A 20,301-nucleotide genomic window follows, 5' to 3' on the forward strand; every position below is an offset into this window, starting at 1 on the left:
GAGGTCTGCAAATGAGAACTGGGGCTGGAACCCAAAGACAGCGATCAGTGTATGCCCATCACAAACACAGCTGCTCACATACAGCCTTGAAGCTGCTCACTAGGGGAGCAGAGCCCATCCGTCCACCCACCCTTCTCACAACCTGCAGTCCCAGTTAAATATAGCCACTTGAATCCATGTCCTTCTGCTTTGTAGGTGAGTGTTGATGGCTGAGTCACACCAGCTCTCAGCTCTGCCTTTCGCCTTCCCTTATCTGTCGTGCCCTTGCTCAGCTGTGGGCGAGAAGGACCAGCTCAAAGAAGAGGCACAGTCCACTGCCTTTGCTGCGAGATAAGAGGGCACATACCGACGGTTACTGTGAGCCAGCTGACACATTACAAGTTCACACCCAGCTTATCTGGCCGTAGCTTGTTTCGTGCACTTGAAATGAGCCGAAGGAAAAGTCTACCAGACTGCCCTACTGCTTAGCACAGTGCTGAATTAATGAATCTGAGCTCGCACAAAAGTCTGCATCACCAAAAATCTTTTCTTCCTTCATTGCATGCAGCAGCATATACTCAGAATTACTCCTTCCACACAGTTCCATTTGATCGATACTTAAGTACCCACCCAGGCTGATTTACCTTGATAGCACAGTCCATTTTCTACACATTTATTCATGAAGCTCTTATAACTGCTGGCTGGAAATACATCAAATTCAAATCTAATGCTATCCCAGTTAAAAAAAATCAACACAACCCACAAAAACCCCTCTCTTCCCAAAGATGAGAATTTTATTCTGCTCTGAAGAGTAGATTAGTAGATAAAGACTTAAATGCCTAAAAGAAAGGGAATGATTTAAATTAAAACAAAACAAAAAAACCCCAAAGGTTATGTTAATGTAAACATGGGGAGATGAGTCCTGTGAAGGGATCCGTGATGGCTGGGTCCTGCCGTGAGCCCCTCAAGCCTAAGGCTGTGCTCCAGTGGAAGACCCGTGAGGTCTGGATGAAGGCCAGAACGCTCTGTCACTTGAAAGACTGAGCTGCTGCTCCGAGCCAGGGCTGTGAGGTGACACAAAGAGCACCGGTCCCCATCCTGCAGCGGCAGCAGGACAGTGTAGCGTGGAAACGGGGCACGAGGCCAGCCATGAAAAAAGGGACTAAGGAAGCACTCTGCAGTAAATACAAACCCAGATATCTCAAGCTACAAAATGGAAGTGTTTTCTTCTTCTTTTTGTGTGGATCTTCTCCGCCCATACAGAGTGTCAGTGGGGTGGATGAAAACTCCAAGCAGGAGGGTTCACTCTGCCACCTCCTACTACACATCATCTGCAGATCATTTCTGTAAATGTCTTATCTGGGCTGCAGGATCCATGATGCTCTATTTGTACCGAGCTGTGCTTAGGTTTTGGCTCTCAGCATAGGATTCACTCATACCAGAAAGTTTGTTAAGACCTTAATAAGACCTCAAGCATCACTTCAACCCATAACCAAGTCTTTGTGAAAGTCCTGAAAAGAAATCTCTGCTGCTCTCCAGCACTACCGCATAGTTTTCCCTTCTGTCTCCATCTCCTTGCATTAAACAACCTGCACTTTAAAATCCTTTGTTGGATGCAATGTATCATTCTCATGCTGGGGAGCACCATTTTGATTTCAGGCTTATTTGGGAAAGTCTTGTGGTTAAGCTCTCCCAGCATGGGTGGTTTTCTTTCCCACTGGCTGCTGGGCAGAGTGTGTGTTTTGCTGCCACATCCTTCATCCACAAATGCAAAGGAGCCTAAGGGCTGCCCAGGGGGTTCCCCTTCCTTATAATCTTTCTCACACATAAGCACGGATTATCAGCATCAGAAGAGCTGAAAACATAAAGACTAAAAACATCCTCCAGAAATAATTAATGTGCTGGAAGAAATGACTGCCTCCAGGAGCTAGGGATCTGCATATGTGTCTCTATTCAGAAACACCACCACCACTACCCTAACAAGAGTAAACAAGCAAAATAACAACAGTGGTGATTCAGGTTAGCCATAATTTACGACCCCTGTAGGGCTGGATACTGCAGTCATTGTTCAGGCGGACTTCCTGCTGAAGTCCATGGGTTTATGTGGGATTATATTAATTGCACAAGTACATCTGCATAGTATTCTGCCCTTAATCCACATACAAAACTCCAGGTGAAGGTTGAGATCCCTGTTACCTAGATCTGTTACATAGAACCTACTATGTAATACTGCTACTGTCCTTCAGCGTCCTCTGCAACGCACAAATGCACACCCTGCCATCCAGCCATGCTATGAGTCTCTATTTCTTATCTGCCATCTTGTCTCAGTATCCATCTCCCCATTTTCTGCTGGGGAAGAAGCACGTCAGCACCTTTTGCTGTCTTTCTGCTCCATGGAAGTGAAAGGCTGAGAACAGCATTGGTAAGGCCAAAGCTGGGAAGGTTACTGAGGGGCGGAAAGTTTCAGTAGGAGAATGTACTGGAGGACAGTCAGCATTTGGCAGGGAGCTTTCAGAAGCCCTTGTCTAGAATTTGTAAGTGCCCTTCTAAAACAAAGACCAAAACTTGAAAAAATGCTGATACCTGCGGACAATTTGAGATGAAGAACCTGAGACAATAATGAGATGAAGATGGAGCGCTGTGATTTCTAGCTTCTTAGTCTTCCTCTGCAAGCTCAGCTAGCAGAGTTTTTCAAGGGGGAGGCAGGAAGAAAACTGTTCTTGTGTTCCTCAGAAAGAGATGGCTGACCCCACCCAGCTGCAGCTTCCTGAGCGATAAAATTTATTTCTACAAGGACTGCACAAAGAAAGAAAGAATAAAGAAAAGGCTCAGTCTCTGCATCCCCATCACTGACTGAGACGGACTGCACAAAGAAAGAAAGAATAAAGAAAAGGCCCAGTCTCTGCATCCCCATCACTGACTGAGATGAACAGGAAGGAAACATTATCCAGTTTCTTTCTAGAGAAGCCCATCCAAGCCCACTGACTTGGTGCTGTTCGGGAGTGCAAGGACATGGTACTTCAGGTTTTTTACAAACTGAGCTGACACAGCGCAGCAATGCCACGAGGGCAAAAATTAAATTCACTGTCATTGACAAGGACCAGAAGGTTCAATGCAGCTGAAGGATGTGATCCCTCAGATATTTATGATGTACTCAGGAATTCAGCCGTCCTCCAAATATTTTTTTTCCTCAAGTACTTCAGGATCATGTGACATCAGGAGCTCTGGGATAGGTGGCTGCACCTGAAAGGGAAGTGAAGAGCATTGTATAGGGAGGTGCAATGCCCACAGAGACATAACCTGCAAGGACAGTCCTGGGCTACCAATGTCTTCAAACGCAATGGCATTCTGTCCGCGGCTGAGGAGGAAAGTCATCTGCCTGTGTTAACTTCAACGGATGAGAGTGTCCTTTCTCAGCATTAGCCCTTTTTCGAACTTCTTGCAGAGTGTCAGACTGGGATGCCAGTGGGTTGACTGGGAAGTCTCCATTCATGGTAAAATATGGAGAAAAAACAACCGAGGGATTTTTGTTCCCTTGTCTGAAAGAAGAAGCTCAATTGCTCCAGTCAGGAACTCCCAACCTCAGCAATATTCCTCTCATTATTTTGAAATTTCTCAGTTGTGCCTCTTAAGCATGCTGGGTTACACATACATTAACAAGAAAAGCACATAAATAAATGAGGTATAGCAGGCTTTGTAAATAAATGGATAAAGTGCCAATATGAAAGAAACAGATCGCTGAAAAGTTCAGAACATTTTTCCATGCCAGCGGCTGTGATCTGCTCTCTCAGAACTGGGAGCCTCACTGCTGCTGAGATGTGCGACAGTTGTCTTTTGTGTGTTCATGGTCTGGCTCTTCAGATGATGTTGAAAAGACAAACTTCAGGCCAAACTGTGCTGGCAACTAGCCAAGGATCGGATGAGCCCTCTCTGGCAACATTTTCATAAATTTCTTACCCAAATGGGCAGCTTAAGCAAGGGCCTGCAAAGCTAGACTTCAAAAATGAGGCAATGGGAGGAGGCCCAAGGCTGATTTTTTTCCCCATCTTGCAGCTATCAGAAGAAGGAATGCTCTAGGATAGGCCTGAATGGTCTAAATATGAGTTTAGGCAATGGTGTTCAGCAGACAGCCCCTGATGTGTGATATGCCATTGCAGGAAACTCTGATATGAGGAGCACTGCATTGCGTGATACGAGGGCTGAAGGCATGGTGCCGTGTCAGAAGCTCCTTGATAAAGTCCCAGCTGTAGCCAGGCAGTAACATCGCTGGCTCGGTGGGAGAGGCTCCTTCCAGGTGCATCCTGGGCAGGGAAGTCCAGAACGAAGCTTCCAGCCATGCCACCCCAAGACAGCACAGACGCCAAGTCGGAGCCAGCAACAAGTGGCTGGGCCTCGTGCGTCTAGACTAGAAAGCAGAAAGAAAAAGGCAATGCAGGACAGGGAAAGCAGAGCTGCTAGGCCAACCTCTGCCTGTTTCAGGAGCTTGTGTTTACTTGGACTTACAGTTTCAGCCATTTAAAAGGAGGTGAAGAAGCGAAGTGCAGTCAGAGGGCAGCAAACCCCAAGGAGATCCCCACTAGAGACATGTCCTGTCTGGCATCCTATCTGATATTGGCCACAGAGGAATGAAGAAGAACGACAGCATTAGAAAGGAGATCACATCCTCCAAAGTTTAGCCAATCTGTCAAGAAAAGCTGTCCTCCATAGCAGTAGCAGAAGATAGAAGCAAGAAATGTGATGTCAGTTTGATCTTAAAGAGCCTTCCTCTTCCTCTCTCCTGCTTTCATCAGCTCCTGTGAAGAAAATTCACACCAGCTGTCTAGACGACGGGGATTGGTCTGCGCACAGAAGAAAGTGACAACGAAAAGGACGCCTCAAATCACGAACTGCAACGTAGTCAAAAATAAAACCTTATGATTGACCCAGTCAATCCCATTCCTCAAGCACAAAAAGTCTTCTTCGGAAGGCTTCACAAAGGGAAAACTTCTCTGCACTGCAATAGGAATGCAGCCTATTTAAAGAAACGGAGTTGATGTATTCCATGCAGCATATTTTTTGCCTAGGTATATCCTGTATCGTGTTAAGTAAACTTTCATATACAAAGCAGCTTAAATCAGTTTTATTTGCTTTCCTGTCCCTGTTAAGTGTTAAAAGATCATGGTATTCAGGGGAAGAACAGAAGTGTCATTATTTTTGAGGCTCAATAACGCATGTTAAACATCACAGAAGCTTATATTTCCCCAACATACAGGAATACGAGTCTCTATTTGATTAACATAAAAAGACCCTTACCAGAAAGTGAGTAATCTGTATTAGTCATCCTCATGGCTGGAGTATAAGATACACTTGGCATGTCATGGCCCTTCTCCTTCTGTTTCCGTCGATACCACACAAAGAGTGCCAGCAAGACCATAATAATTAGAAGGAGAATAATAATTCCAATGATTGCTCCCACTGAGTGCCTCTCTGATCCAAGAGCAGGGCTAATTTTAGTATAGGGGTTTAATTCTTCCATCATAAGAGCGGCTGTTAAAAGTAATTCATAACACACTGTAAATTGAATTGTGCATTTCATTTTTGAAATACTGGTTTTTTAAAGCAAGTACATCATTGGAGGGGGAGAGAGAGTGAAAGAGAGAGAGAGATGTTTTACAGGTAGAATTTCACTGTACCTTGATCACATCGGATTCCTTTGAAGCCTGGACTGCAGTAGCAAGTACCTGTGACATGGTCACATGTAGCATTATTCATGCATTCGCAGAGTTGTTTGCAACCATAACCAAATGTTCCTGGTGAGCACTCTGGGAAGTCAAAGAAAAAAGATTGGAACGAATTCTACTTTTTTTGGGAATGGATGAAACGCTTGCCATGGAAAATTCAGAAGAGTCTCTCTGGCTTCAGTGTCTCTGGGATAATGCCCTAGATTATTATTATTGTTCTAAAGCAGGAGATAAATATATTTCACGTACAATTTGGAGTATTACTTATTAAGCTGTATCTTCCTGGAAAAGTCATACAAGACTTCACAAGGATGAAACCAATCATACGTACAGAGACTTTAAAAGGCTTGGTACATATTATAAGTATACAGAATTTAACAGGGCATGAGCTCAGAAGCTGTAGACAACATCTTGAAAGAGCACGGCATTCTCCGCCAGCTCTGCATATTTTTTTTCATGGGGGTAGCTGCAAAGAAAAGTTTTAATGCACCTTTACATGAACACAATAGACTTTTACCAAACAAATCCCACATGCTTTCATACTTAACCCTACTAGTGCTAGAAGATGAATATAACATTGTAGGTGGAATTACAGAATTGAGTATCTGAATGGTTTGATTTCCTCTGCTTCTGTATTAGGATTCCTAATATAGAAGGAATTTCTGTCCTGTCTTTGTATTTCTATCAAAGACAAAATGATTGAATGTCCAGCTGAGAAATTTATTCATACAATTACCATGATGGGCTATTACAATAAAGCTGTAGGCAGCTTACGATACTTCTTGAGGCACTATTCAATAATAAATTGAAAGAAACAACTTCTGTCACATCCTACTTATTTCTATGGAGAAGACGCATTATTGAATGCATGCACACTTGCTATGATTCTTTAGAATATATATTGTTTGTTTTAAGATGTGACTTCTTGTGTGTCACTGCAAATGTTTTGCATGGCATGACGATAGCTTCCCAATGCCAGTCTCTAAGTAACTTCTAGTAGCCAAAATTTAGTATTAAGTAATGAACAGTAGCCAGTATCTGTATAACGATTGGCAGGGCGTATTAAAGTTGTATCTATCTCTGCAGGTCCCCAAAGAAGGAAAAATAAAGTTATTACAATTAATGCTCATTCTGATATTAACCTATAGACTACTTAAAATGAATAAGGCCTATGTTTTTGGACTGCACCACAGAAACGGTATCTGCATTCAGGCATTTCATCTGCAATGCGGTGTGACTGCCCATTCAGCAGAATTTTGGGAAGGAAGGAGTCTTAATGAAGAGATATTTTTAGATTAAATAGTAGAAAAACAAATAAACAAATACAGCATCATTTGGATAGAAAAGAAAGCCTCAGGCTTTGTACGGAAGTCAAATTATAAATGTAGCTTCTTGTATAAAATCTGCAGTTCTACTGTGGAACTTTTCAGTTTCCTGTTTTATTTATGGTTGCAGTTAAGGGTGTACACAAATTCACAGTAAGTTGGCCACTTACAGAGTTACAGTGGTACCATATGTAATGCCCACACGAGCATGCAAATTGGGTCCTGAGATACATGCTTTGCTGAATGCAAGTACGTGCAAAAAAGATAAGATGTTCATGAATTTAGTTATATGTACAAATACTTTCATAAAGATCCATGTAGTAAGCTACAGTTAAGAAGCTTTCACTTGCCAATCTAGCAGGAATGTTATTGTATTACCTTACTGCCAGAAAAAGGAACGAAACCTTGTGGAATTAATGCCTTGGTAAGGTGACACAGATTTCACCCTGCATTTAGAATCCAAGTAAGTGTGTGAGAATTTTATTTTGATTTACTATACTGGAGAAACAAGTAATTATTCAACTAGAGCACATACAGTTTCCACTACCCTAATTCTTTGTTCTTAAAAGAAGCCATTTGGCACGGCGTGCTAAATATGCCAGCAAGACATTGACAACAATTACAGTAAGATATGCCAGTACCCTTGCAAGGTAATTGAAGTTCATTGTTAAACACTTGCTCACTACTCAAGTTAAACACTGATCCTTCCAAAAATGGCCAGCAACTTTTTTTTCCTTGATCTTTTTTCATTTTAAAGATCAATCTTTATTTGGTCCGCATCTATAGCACAACTTATGCAAGAAAGCCCCAATACTCCTTGGAAGGCAGAGAGCTGAAAGGGCTTCTTTCTTTGAACCCTTCTGTCTTCCTTCGTGCCTAGGAAACCTGGTGCTGCTGCTCTCAACAACGTTAGCAAGGCATGGTGCAGCTTGTGTTTTTCCATTAATTAGGTACAAGTTGTTCGGGAAGGCTACATCCAGTCAGCACTGAGTGCAGGGACTTGCTTTTATCTCACCTAACTTTAGGCTGGGAATGGAAAGAGCTAATTTCCAGAGGATTCACTATATTTCTTTATGCTCAAACAGACTGTCCAGCTTTCCAGAGATGCCTTCTTCTCCCTATGGATTGTATAAGGTGCCTGGGGTTACTGCCTTGCTGACATCAACACCTCATTTAAGAGCCTATTTCTGCAAAGAATTCTGAAATACACTCCCCGCCCCCGGAGAAACAGAAAAATGAAGTCATGTTACTACTTACTTTGCTCACATTGTTTGCCTGTAAATCCAGTCCTGCACGTGCACTGGCCGGTGATGTGGTCACAGTCCGCGCCGTTCTGACACTGACAAACATTGGCACAGTTTTTTCCATAAAAAGCAGCTGGGCAACCTTTCAGGAATCAGAATAGGGAAAGACTAAGAAATAAGCTGAAACACAAACTCAGATGTGTTATCAGCACAAAATATGTAGGCCTATAAATCTATGGATTTTCAGCCTCTGTATATTTAATAACATTTATTTGATCATCTAAATGCAGAGATACTACGACAGCCAATTTTCTTGAAGTAGTGTTTCTCGTATCTTACAGAATTGCCTCTTAAGTGTTTCAGAAGAATGAAAACTTGACCCATCTATACAAGCTACGTTTTCAAGAAGGGAAAGAAGATGGCTGAACAGAAACTCTCTAGAAGGCCAGAGATCAACCAACTACTTGCAAGTGAAAGAGCCTTCTTAAAAGGCTCACCAGAATTTGATCTCCTCTTTCATACAGTGCTGATAATTTGGCACTAGTAGGGTGAGAAATCTCAAAACATTTTCCTAAATCAGACCACATACACAGGGGCTTTAACAAGCAGGGACACAGACTGTGCAAATTCTGACAATGAATCAAGAATCTCAATGATCGGTCCCTCCTTTATCGAGTGCCAAAGGCATAAAAAACCTCGAAAAGCTTCAGGACTATTGTCTTCGGGGTGATGTGAAGTTATGACAAGTATGAAGCAGGTGGTTTAACAGGGAAGACTGCAATACTTGGAAGAGACACGAGGTAGCAGCACATACTTTGACAGATTCCCTGGCACAACAGTGTCTCTGAAAGGCTTACGCTGAGTGCAGTAGAGCCCCGTCCAACCATGAGTACATCTACATTCTCCATCGTAAGGGCTGCACATTGCTCCGTTGTGGCAGTTGCATGAATGAAAGCAATCAGGGCCCCAAAAACCAGTGGGACAAGCTATGAAAATAAAAAAGATTTGTCAGCTGACAAAAAAAAAGCAATGACACTGGGTTAGTGCCGCGGAGGAACAACGATAAAGGGAGAACCTGTGAGACACCAGCAAAGGCAGAACTTCACATTGCAGAGCTTGGCGTTGCTGCAGTGACTCCCTGACAATGAGCGGTTCTTCCAAGCCAACGATTGCTTTGCAAACCCAGGTGCCAACCTGCAACCTCACCCACGCTGCCGAGCCCTGGCACGAGGGATTTCTTCCCCGTGTCGGTCAGGTGGCAGGATCAGGTCTTTGCTGCATACGTGCACCAAGAACCACTGAAATGGCGACCCTCGACACTGCATTACTCTAAGTGCTCTAGCCACTCTCCCTGCCTCACCGGCATTATCTGTGAAGACAATTTAGACAGGCTTTTAAGAAATGGAGGTAATTTAATTTTCTTTTTGATATTCTGGAATTCTTGCATAATAAAGCACAGCTATTCATGGTTTACTTTTGATATGCAATCAACTATTAAAATTACCACATTCATTTGAAGCACAGAGTGCTACTCAAATTACGTAAAAATGTAAAGAAAACTTCCTATGGTATGAATGCCCATCCACAAAATCAGATTGCTTTTGTTGATGGGGCTAATATGAAATTAAAATCTCCAGGTCTATTCTATATTTCAACAAGTACAATATTAATACATTTTCAAAAGTTATTTTAAGCCTCCCTTCAAAAAAGAATACAGTAAGTTACCGTTATTAGGGCCAGACTAAAAGATCCAAAATAATGATAACCCTTCAATATAACATCTATATTTTTGCTTTAAAAAGCACTTTCCATTGCTTGCTATTAAAGACATGAATTAATAAGGCATGGTTCCCAGGAAACCTGAAAGTACAGAAACCGTGCCTATTTCCATGTATGCCATTGGCTCCAATTCTGACGATAAATGCAAGTTTCTGGCATATGACAGACGTCTCTAAAGCCAGAACGAATAGCAAAAAACCCCTGCCATGACGTAAATCAAACAAAAGGTCACTGAACTCACACAATGTAAAGCTGAACAGGATTTGGCCTCAAGTATTCGTGCTATAAGCAACCAGAAATACTTTTACAATGCCTTTGTAAGCCAGAGCTGCAGGGTCTGTTAGTGTCTCCAGAGCTGGCTCTGGAGTTGGAGCTAAAATTATCTCCTTTGCAGCTCCGTCTCTCGGTCATTCCAGGTTAACTGGTGCGGAGGGAGGTCTGACCGAAATAGCTCAGTACCGGACTCGGGTACGCGAGGCCAGGTTCCGACAGGAGCCTGGTGTGAGGCCAGGTTCACGATGGGAGATTTACACTTTCTTTACAAGAAGGTAACTGAGGAAACAGTCAGGTTCCTGCTTTGTTCATCCAAAATACAAAGTAGCTGTCGCCAGGTCCTTCTGCCTGCTAAACTGGGAATTGTTGCTGCTCAACTGGCCTGCCTCTCTCTGTAAGAAAAAACATCTTTTTTCAAGGTTAACAGAAACTAACAGTCATTTCCCAATTACATGGCTAAATATAATGAGGAATCTGTGGAACTTTCTGTCTTTTTTTCTTTTTTTTTTTTTTTTTTCTATTTCTGAGTGACAGCAATATTCTGCCTGTGGAAGACACACAATAAAAGCAAAATTACAGCCGTCTGTTTTTATCCGATTCCTACTTTATCACTTGAAGTTTAATATATTTTACTCTGGAATGCTGTCTAATATGCTAGTTGTATCCTGAATATGAAGTAACATTTCTGAATGATAGGATATTGCTTCCCTCTGTGATCTATCTTCAATTAAGGGATGCTCTCAGGAAATGACACTTTGGGATCAGCAAATGCCAATCTTCTACCTGGGCAATTTTCAAGAAGAAATCCTCCATCCCTCCAAGCCCACATTGACTTTTACAATTAAATTACACTTAATAGAAATATTTCAGCTGCCTAATTTCTCAATTCTGGGGGCTTGGTACGTGAAAACATTTACTGGTTAATAATTTCTAATGTAATAGCTGAAAGAAAATTATTTCAAAAATAAATAAAAGGGAATCCAGCTAGAAATTAAAAGGGAGCACGGAGCTTTCTTTTCTGATAAGAGCTGGTGACCTCCCTTTCCTGTAATAGAAGCTAGTAACAGCTTCTGCAAATTCCAAATGCAGAAACTAATTCAAGCCAAAGCTAACTTAGATTAATTAAAAGGAATAAGCGATAAAGAGAGTAAGGCACTGGCTGCTGTAATACTTCAGGGATTTCCCCAGAATCTGTCTTTAACTTTCAGAAAACACTAAACAGGAAAATATGTTATTTTAAAGTGGAGGTGGAAAAATAACACTTTGCTTACTCTGAGAGCAGTCCATCCCTATCCAGCCTGGAAAACACTGACACGATCCATCAATAGGATTGCACGTCCCGTTCTCGGTGCACTGACAGACCTCGGAACAGTTCTTCCCATATTTTCCACTGGGACAGACTGCGAAAATATAAGGCAGTTTACTGAAGCCTCTTCATAAGGAATATGAGGAAGTCATAGGACTTAACATTCAGCAACTAGAGATAAAAGTAATTACAACATTTTTCTTTCCTGAAGGCAAATGGGCAAAATTCTTCTGGAAAGAAGGAAAAGGCAGAAAGTATTCAAGTCCATTTTGTTTGCTTACATCCGAGGCATAAAAACAACAGCAAAAAATCATCTCAAAATCCATTTTTCTGCTGGAAAATGAATCTAATCTAGTTAGAAGATTACAATTATTGAAGGGCATTATGGAAGGATGAAAAGAGGAGCGACAAAACAGAGAAAAGAGGTTATTGGGAGAGGAAGAGAACAGTAAAACTGAGGAGAATTCAAAGAGTGGTAGTGAACGCAAGTAAGTGGCTGGAAGGGATTGATCCGGGGACTTGGCCAAGGGGGTCCCTTGGCGCAAAGCCTGAAATAGGGTTCTGCGCTGGCTCAGAGGATTATAACCTCAACAATAAGAACAACAAAAGTAGGAAAGGAACATTTTAGGCTAAATATCAGCCTAGTGAAGAAGCCTCAAGAAGATGAAGAGCAATGGGGACTCCTACTTTCAGGTCTGTCACTAGAACTTGACTTCCTTGTATTGTATGACTGATAATGACAGTAATAATGAACCAAAATCTGCAAACTTTTGATTAGGGGACTGGAACACCTTTCTTATGAGGAAAGGCTGAGGGACTTGGGTCTTTTTAGTCTGGAGAAGAGAATACTGGGGGGGATCTTATCAATGCTTATAAATACTTAAGGGGTGGGTGCCAGGAGGATGGGGCCAGTCTTTTTTCAGTGGTGCCCAGTGACAGGATGAGAGGTAACGGGCACAAACTTGGTCATAGGAAGTTCCACCTGAACATGAGGAGGAACTTCTTTACTCTGAGGGTGGCCGAGCACTGGAACAGGCTGCCCAGAGAGGTTGTGGAGTCTCCTCTGGAGATATTCAAAACTCGCCCGGACACATTCCTGTGCAACCTGCTCTAGGTGAACATGCTCTGGCGGCGGGTTGGACTAGGTGATCCCCAGAGGTCCCTTCCAACCCCTGTCATTCTGTGGTTCTGTGAAACCTTACCACCTGGTATGATGGCCTGACATACTAGCCATAGGTATTGTCCTAGGAGGCCAGTGCCCATGAAATGGCTGATGGCAGGTAAGCTTGCAAGAAGAGACTGGAAGAGTGTAGTCCTTTCTCCTGCTATGCCACAACTGCCACAAAACGCATTGTGCACCCTGCGGTGCTGCAATATTGGGTACGCTAGAGCACCTACCTCATGCCTGTCCTGATTCCTTCTGGATCAAATAGTGGTGAGAGAGGAAGGTGCCTTTGCTACTGAATACACTAGGCTTTGCTGAAGATCAGCTTTCAGCCGTGTTGGTGGGAGGCAGGCTCCCAGCATCCCACAGATTCAAATCATGCAAGCGGAGAGTAAACCAGGAGCAAGACTGCCGCTTCCATAGGTATTTTTACCATATAAGTCTGGTGGAAGACTATTCCCACAAATAAAGCACATATCCAATTGCTGAAATGTCATGCTTGACTTTTGGCATCTGTCCACCTATTCTTCTCCAGTACCCCTTGCTGTAGTAAGTGTTCAATTAGGTTGCAAATGTGGTTTCCAAGGATTATATATATGTTCAACTGAGAGCTGTTAAGCAGATGTGCAGAATCCTAACAAAATCGGCATCTATTCCTGCTTGTCCACCTAGCTTACTCCTGAAGTTGGAAGAAAAGAAACTCTAAATTTTTTTCAGAGTCATCTTGTAACAGCCTAAGCACAGTGACATAAAACTAATAGACACATAGATCTTCAACCTCCCACCAAATTATTGGAAATCTTTAACGGTAAAGTTGATGGAAAGCTCTGCTCAGTAATGAATGAAATGTTTAATTTCTGTGCTCTTATTGGCTGTGTTCCCTGACAAAAACAGATGTATTTTCAAAACAAGATAAAACATACAGTCCATCTTTGCAAAGAATGTAACAAATGGAACTGGACTTGTATGCTGGTAAATAATAGTGATGTCAAAAAAGTGATTAAGGCACCTCCCTGAATTATGCAACTGTTTCACCACTTCAGCCACTCTCACTTTCTCATATGTAGTCTCTGCAGGTGACCTCAGTCTATCCTGACTGCGAATCAGCCACAGACTGAAATCTTGAGCTGTGATTCATTTGCTTTATACAATATGCCATCCTCTACTCCTACTATGGCAGAAACCGAAGAATGGCCATACTATTGTTTTCTGCATGCATTTCTATATACTACAGACTTATCTGTAGGAGTGGATAAAGTTAGTTTTGGTTTTCAAATTATGTGCTAAACAGAATAGTTCTCTAACTGAAAAGAGATAAAACTAAACACGATGTACAGACACAATGAAAAGAACAATATACAGACACAAAGAGAAAGAGAGAGAAGGAAAGAAAAGCCCTCGTATCAGAGAAAGAGCAAAAACTAAAATGATCTGTCAGCCTAGGTTCTCATGCATGCTACACCATTATTCAGTTCCGATGCTCTATATAGAGCAGTTCAATGCAGTATTTTTATTGGATCTTTAAGATGGAGACAGATAACAACACTTAAATGAAGGCTGGATTTTTTATATGTACAAAAAAATAGTTCTCAAAAGACTTCCTTAAAATAGGAGCTGATTTGCACTGCAACACGGAATACTAATGAATCAGGGAAAGATTTGTGATCCAATCGCCGATGCTGACAAAGGCAACAGGTCATATCTCATAAAAGAAAAGCTTCGGTTCCACACAGCGAGAGCTAGCAGAGGGGTTCCTACCGTGTGAGCACCTCTTGTCTCAGTGAAATAGTGTGATGCCCTCCAGAATGTCAACGCAGAAGGATTACAAAACCGATCCTGCCCAAATGGTTGTTCTGACTAGTTTAAGTAACCTGGTTGTGGATTGACCCAGTGACTCTCTTGAAAAGGTGAGAGATCCAAATACAAGCACTTTTTCAAACGTCTCAAACGTTCTTAAACAAAGCTGTAAAGTAAGGACTAATACCGCTTTGTTCAGGAGCACTCTGATTGCACAATGCAGATCGTGATGTTAATTAGCTATAAAAGCTCTGAAGTGGGACTCCAAAAGTCCCTGTGGGATGTCAGGTGTGTTCTAGCAGCGATAACAAGTTATTATCAATCCATCTTGCTAGATGATTGTGAAAGATATTCATAAAACAGCTGCTTAGTTGTTTGCTGCTCAGAATCCTGAGCGCAACCACGTGAACCTGTGCAATGTCGAGGTTGCACAGCTCCTCGAATGCACGTGCTGCCGATGGAAGAATGTTCCCGCTGCCAGAAAAGGGGCGGCACGAGGAGGTGAAAATGCAAAAGTGAAATCTTCGTTTCACATTTTTCTAATGGAAAACATTAATTAGCATTTTTCTTTCTACAAAATAAAGTTACATGCTAACTCATTATGACAAACTGCAACACAAATTGATTTTAATTAGGACATGAATATTTTAAAATTAATTTGCTGGATAGATCAACATTTCAAAGTAAAACCAGAAGTGCTGAACATCTGAGCAAAAATGAAATAGTTTTCTTAAGAGGATAATTAGCCCTGCTTACGCTTTGAAATCCAGCTAACTTTTCACATAAAATGGACAAATTCACTGAAATATGTTCATTTTAATAAATTAATTGGTATAATGTTTAGTTGACTACACAGCACAGGAAAAAGAAAACATGGTTATACTTAATCTATGTTTAACGGTTTTGCATAAGTGCTGTCTGCAATTTCTAACTTACTGAAAAGCAGGTCATTAAAAAGTGTCAGTTCAATTTTTACAGGAATGGTGACTTCATGAGGGCAGTAGCCATTGCGGATAATCTCTTTTAAATCTGTATGTAGAAAATACCCACAGTGGTATGCGATAACTGAGACTCTGCGGAACACTCTATTGATTTTGCGGGCATTTTTAGGGTAAAACTGAAAATGAAACCTATGGTTAAAAGTGGACTAACTTCCAAAGGTACAGAAAGGTGACGGACATTAGGGGGAGTTGAAGCTACTCTTCACCTGGGAAAATGCACTCACTTTCCCCGCCTCATTGCAAATTTTTCTGTCTCCTGCACTTGTGTTTGGGTGCACATGATTTTAGCTGTTCCCAGTCGGGTCCTAGACAGTGTAAATAAGGTTCCATGCATTAACTGGCTATTTGGGCTTGGGTACCTGAGCTGGCCTTTACCTTAGCTGGTATCTACATCTCCCACTGAAAAAGAGTGCATGAAGGTGCCATCGACATTTGGAATATGATAGGCTTAGCGGAAAGGAAAATGAAACCATTGGATGTCTGACATATTTACAGCTGGTGTCTCATTCCATATTCATTTCAATACAGAGCAGCAGACCTGTTTTATTTATGAAAGCAGGAGCACATCATATTTACAAAAGGGTGACTAAGTACCTATTTGCGTTTTCCCTCTGGAGTAAAGAATTTCTTGTGATCTAAACTGCTGAAACAAGGAAGAAAGGCAGGAACCTTGTGATCGGTCTTGCTGCAAAGTCACAGACACAGACACTTAAGGAAGGAGGTGGCATTTGGGGGTCTTGGGCTCAGTACCTTGGTTGCAGAGAGCACCAAAGAATCCAGGCAAGCAATCGCAGTGTCCTGACACGTGGTGACAAGGCCCGCTGCTGTGCACACACTGAGGGCAGGGCTGACTGCAGTGGTGTCCATAAAAGCCGGGGGGACAAACTGAAGACAAAACAAAACAAGCCGTCCCAGGTTTTCCGAAGATTTCTCATTGCTGAGAGCTTGACAATTCTCTCTCTTGTCTTAATCCCAAACCAATAGTTCTTTAATTTATAAAACCAAAATTTTATGAACAGCTGAAATTATGAAGCCTGTTGGATTATTTCATGTCCAATAAAGTGCAAGCTCTGAGTAAAACTGTTCCTCTGGCGCAAACATTCACACCATCCTACCTCATGTAAGTCCTTGGCTACTCAATAATACAGCGGAGCTCTCTCAGCAGCCTCTCTCTCAAGACACTAATTTTACGTCTAAACAGCTATGTCAAAAGCTGATTTCTAAACATATTAGGTGCAATAGCTGAGTTCAATTGGGACAGTCAGTTTATACATGCCATTGCAGAAGCAGCATCCATCAGTGATGAACAGAATCTAAAAATGGTAATTACAGCAACAGCATACAAAATCACCTAATTTGCATCAGTAATCACACCGGATAGCTGAGTAAACCTGTCATGAACTGTGTGCTTAATTTGCTTAAAACCCGGATTGAAATTATTACAGAATTTGTACATAAGGTATAGTGCCAAGATTATCACTCAGTATCTGTTATAAACGCATATTGTCGCTTCTAAGCACATGTAGAATGAAAAACCATCCACTGTCCAAACATTCACTGCAATAGATAAGCACAAAGAAATGTTAAATTGCAGTAAGTAACTGTAAAAATGACTTTATATGTTTTTATTTTCACTCCTGTGATTCTCTGTTATATAGTTCTGGCTCAGTGGTTACTATATCATGTCCGTTCTGTTTTTTCACCGAATGAGAATTTTTCTCTTGGTCCGTATGCTCACGGAGGGTGACAGGTTCTTACAGTACTGCAGATTGCCAGCTGGAACTTAGCTGACAGGTTTGTTGATGGTGCACTAGCTATAAAACAACCTGGATCATTCCTGGAGACATTTCTGCAGGCCTAAGAGCAGTAAACTATCCCGGTGTCTCATGTAATCCTGATTACACAGACAGAACAAGCTGGCTGAGTATCATCTTCAGAGCTGCACTTCGCAGGCTAAATTCTGTTTCTAAATTAATTTCCAAGAGAAAAATGGGAATGACTCTGAGAGCAAATCTAGCAGGCTAAAGCTACCTTCACCTACAGAGGTGTCCTCTTCACAAGGTAGTCTTGAGCCTTAATCTCGCAGAAGAGGTGGGAGCAAGCTGAATTCCCTGGCCGTATATTCAAGAGAGGCATTTCAGCGACACGAGGCAATAGCAGCACCATCTGCAGAACCCCTCTGCTGTCACCCCAGTGGGGAGGAAAATTTCTCCCCATTAGGTCCTCAGCAAATGTCCTCAGGGAGCGGCCTGATTACCGGAGCTGCAAGCCGGGGACATGGTTTGCCTCTTGTAGCCTACATGCCATCAGCTGATAAAACTAAGCTGTTTTTTTTCATCTCAGAAAGGTCAGAAACTATTAACTTCTGGAAGTTTCGCACTCTTAGGGTTTCAAATTTGCAAAACAATTTCTTCCCCAATTCCCTGAAGCTCTGAGCACCACATTTTAGCCTTGGAGAGCGGTTTTACAGCTATAGAGATATGCTGAAGCACCTGGAAATTGGGGTTTATAATGGAAATGCTTATAGGCCATTAACTACAGCAGTGCTAGAGGTCATTGTTATAATGGCTTTAAATAAAAACTGTCAGCTACAAATTATTTTTGGAGATGAGTGTGTTCTAATGTCAAGTGTAACTGGTGAAATCAAAGGGGATATTTGAACTGGGCATGCAGAATGTCTTACAGGAAGAACAAGAGCTGCTGCAGAAAAGAAAGACAAATCCATTTCTTATTTACACAGGAAGAAGGTTGCGTGTAGTTTGGATCAGTGAGTAAGGGTCCCTAAGGGGCAAATGCAGCTTCCCAGATAAAGCAAATGAGAGGATTTTTATCTCCTTGACACATTTTAATATGTAGCAGCAGAGCATCAGACAGGAGCTATTTCAGGCTGCTGTGTTTCTTTTTCTGGCATATAAGAAAACATTGTCTTGTTACTTTGATAGCCAACGCTCATCCACTTGTCATTATGTGACAGGTCATAGCTGGCTGTTTAATAGGAATCCTAGAGTTTACCAGCACTTAACTGGAAAGCTGGTTTTGCCCAGATCCTGCCAAGTTTGGTATGTAAAGGTGTTGCTCTGTCTTTCAGGTCACCTGTGACCTCCAGGTGCTGTGGAAGGCCAGAAGAAGAATCACAAGGCACAACTCAATGCCGTAGAGTCTTGACTTCTTGATCAAGAAGCGTGTTTTAGGCTAGCTTTTGCCCTTAGGAAGTCATGAGCAGCTTGGAAACCTGTGGCTCTGTCTGTCTGGTGTCATAAATGAGCGTTTCTACCTGCTTTGCTTCTGCCACCACATCTATGGAAAATCTTACTTCTCTGGCACAAGGGTCCTCTGTATCCAGGTGCACAGTCACAGGTGCCGTCCTCTGGGGAGCAGGATCCCCCGTTCTCACAGTTACAGGAGATGGAGCAGTTTGGTCCCCAGCGGCCCTGGGTGCATATATTGTCACAGTGGATGCCTAAAGACGTAAAGGCACACGTTAGGTTTCACACAGCTTACTCTGCTCATTGATCAAAGAAATGTTTGGCTGGACTGATACCTCACAGTACATCACAGTGCAAACAAGGGAGCCTGGAAAGGAAATAGCTTTCCTTTTATCTGCTTAATAAAGTGAAAATTAAGAAAATGCCAAAGAGCTGAATTCTGTAGGTGTTAGCGGGCTCCTGTTCAGTCCTTAGCACCATTAAAGAAACTCTGCATGTCATCTGAGAGATGAAGGTCAGGAATTGCTTTAAAGTCACAAAATATCTCAGATAACTGGTCTGGAAATACGCAGTTGATTGAGGCCTGATTATTTAACTGTTGTGAATTGGAAGACCAAAAAAGGAAAAATCAGGGTTCTGCAAACACATGTCCAGTATTTGGATTCTTGAACGTATGTAAATTCAGTTCTATGCTGTGTATTGTTCACTTTCTGGCTTAAAGCACTGTGCTCTGGGTCATTATGCACATACCCCACATCCACCCAGAGCTCTCCGAGTTCTGCGTTAATGAACCAAGCTCTGATCTAGCAAGCGGCCATATGTGGGCACAAGCTGATCATTTGCATGTTAAATGGAGACTGAGACCTGCCAATCCAGCTCCCAGTGATTCCCAGGGTTGTTGTTTGATATTTATTATTATGAAAAGCAAAGCTTGGAAACACTGAAAGAAGCACATGGCCAGAAAGCTTAACATGAGGCTTCTGGCATTGTTTCAACTGGTTTTGTTTTAACTGGTGACTTTTAAAAAAAATCTTGTGCCACGGCTTGTCACATATAAATGCAATCTACAGATTTGATCCTGTGCACTATTACTTGTCCGAGAGGCTCTTACTCCACTGGGATAAGACAGTACCAATACCTGCAATCAGCAGAGCTATTTGCATGATCAAGGGCTCCTTGGATTGAAAAACGTTTGCAGGATCATGAACTAAGAGAGACATTAAGCACTGCCAGCTGCAGGGAGTGGCATTAGCAGCAGCACACTGTAGATACTAATAGCAACAGGAAAAATCAACCGCAGACTGGCTTGAAAATTTTGCTAACAACATTACCACACCGGGTGCCTTACAACTGTGCCGCCAAGATTTGATGGTATACACATGCCCTAGCTCGACTTTCAACATGAAGATGTTCTTTATCATCCATGCACATGTCCCTGCTGCATAATGGGATAAATGCAGACAAGGGCTCTGAGAGCCCCAGCCTCAGCCAGAGGTTGGATTAGTG

At 42.2% G+C, this 20,301-nt stretch overlaps 1 protein-coding gene across 2 annotated transcripts in view; it reads right to left on the bottom strand.

Annotated features, from left to right (window-relative positions):
* Window positions 1-20,301, bottom strand: part of MEGF11 (multiple EGF like domains 11) — a 207,028-nt gene that overhangs the window by 24,680 nt on the left and 162,047 nt on the right. For both annotated transcript variants that reach the window (XM_059823858.1, XM_059823857.1), the window contains exons 11-17: window positions 18,903-19,049; window positions 16,340-16,474; window positions 11,592-11,720; window positions 9,126-9,254; window positions 8,282-8,410; window positions 5,652-5,780; window positions 5,272-5,505 (exon numbers count right to left, since the gene is read on the bottom strand). In XM_059823858.1, coding sequence (XP_059679841.1) covers window positions 5,272-5,505; window positions 5,652-5,780; window positions 8,282-8,410; window positions 9,126-9,254; window positions 11,592-11,720; window positions 16,340-16,474; window positions 18,903-19,049 — 1,032 coding nt within the window. The remainder of the gene's footprint in view (window positions 1-5,271; window positions 5,506-5,651; window positions 5,781-8,281; window positions 8,411-9,125; window positions 9,255-11,591; window positions 11,721-16,339; window positions 16,475-18,902; window positions 19,050-20,301) is intronic.

The sequence above is a fragment of the Gavia stellata genome, chromosome 13, assembly GCF_030936135.1.
Source record: "Gavia stellata isolate bGavSte3 chromosome 13, bGavSte3.hap2, whole genome shotgun sequence".
Classification (NCBI taxonomy): Eukaryota; Metazoa; Chordata; class Aves; order Gaviiformes; family Gaviidae; genus Gavia; species Gavia stellata.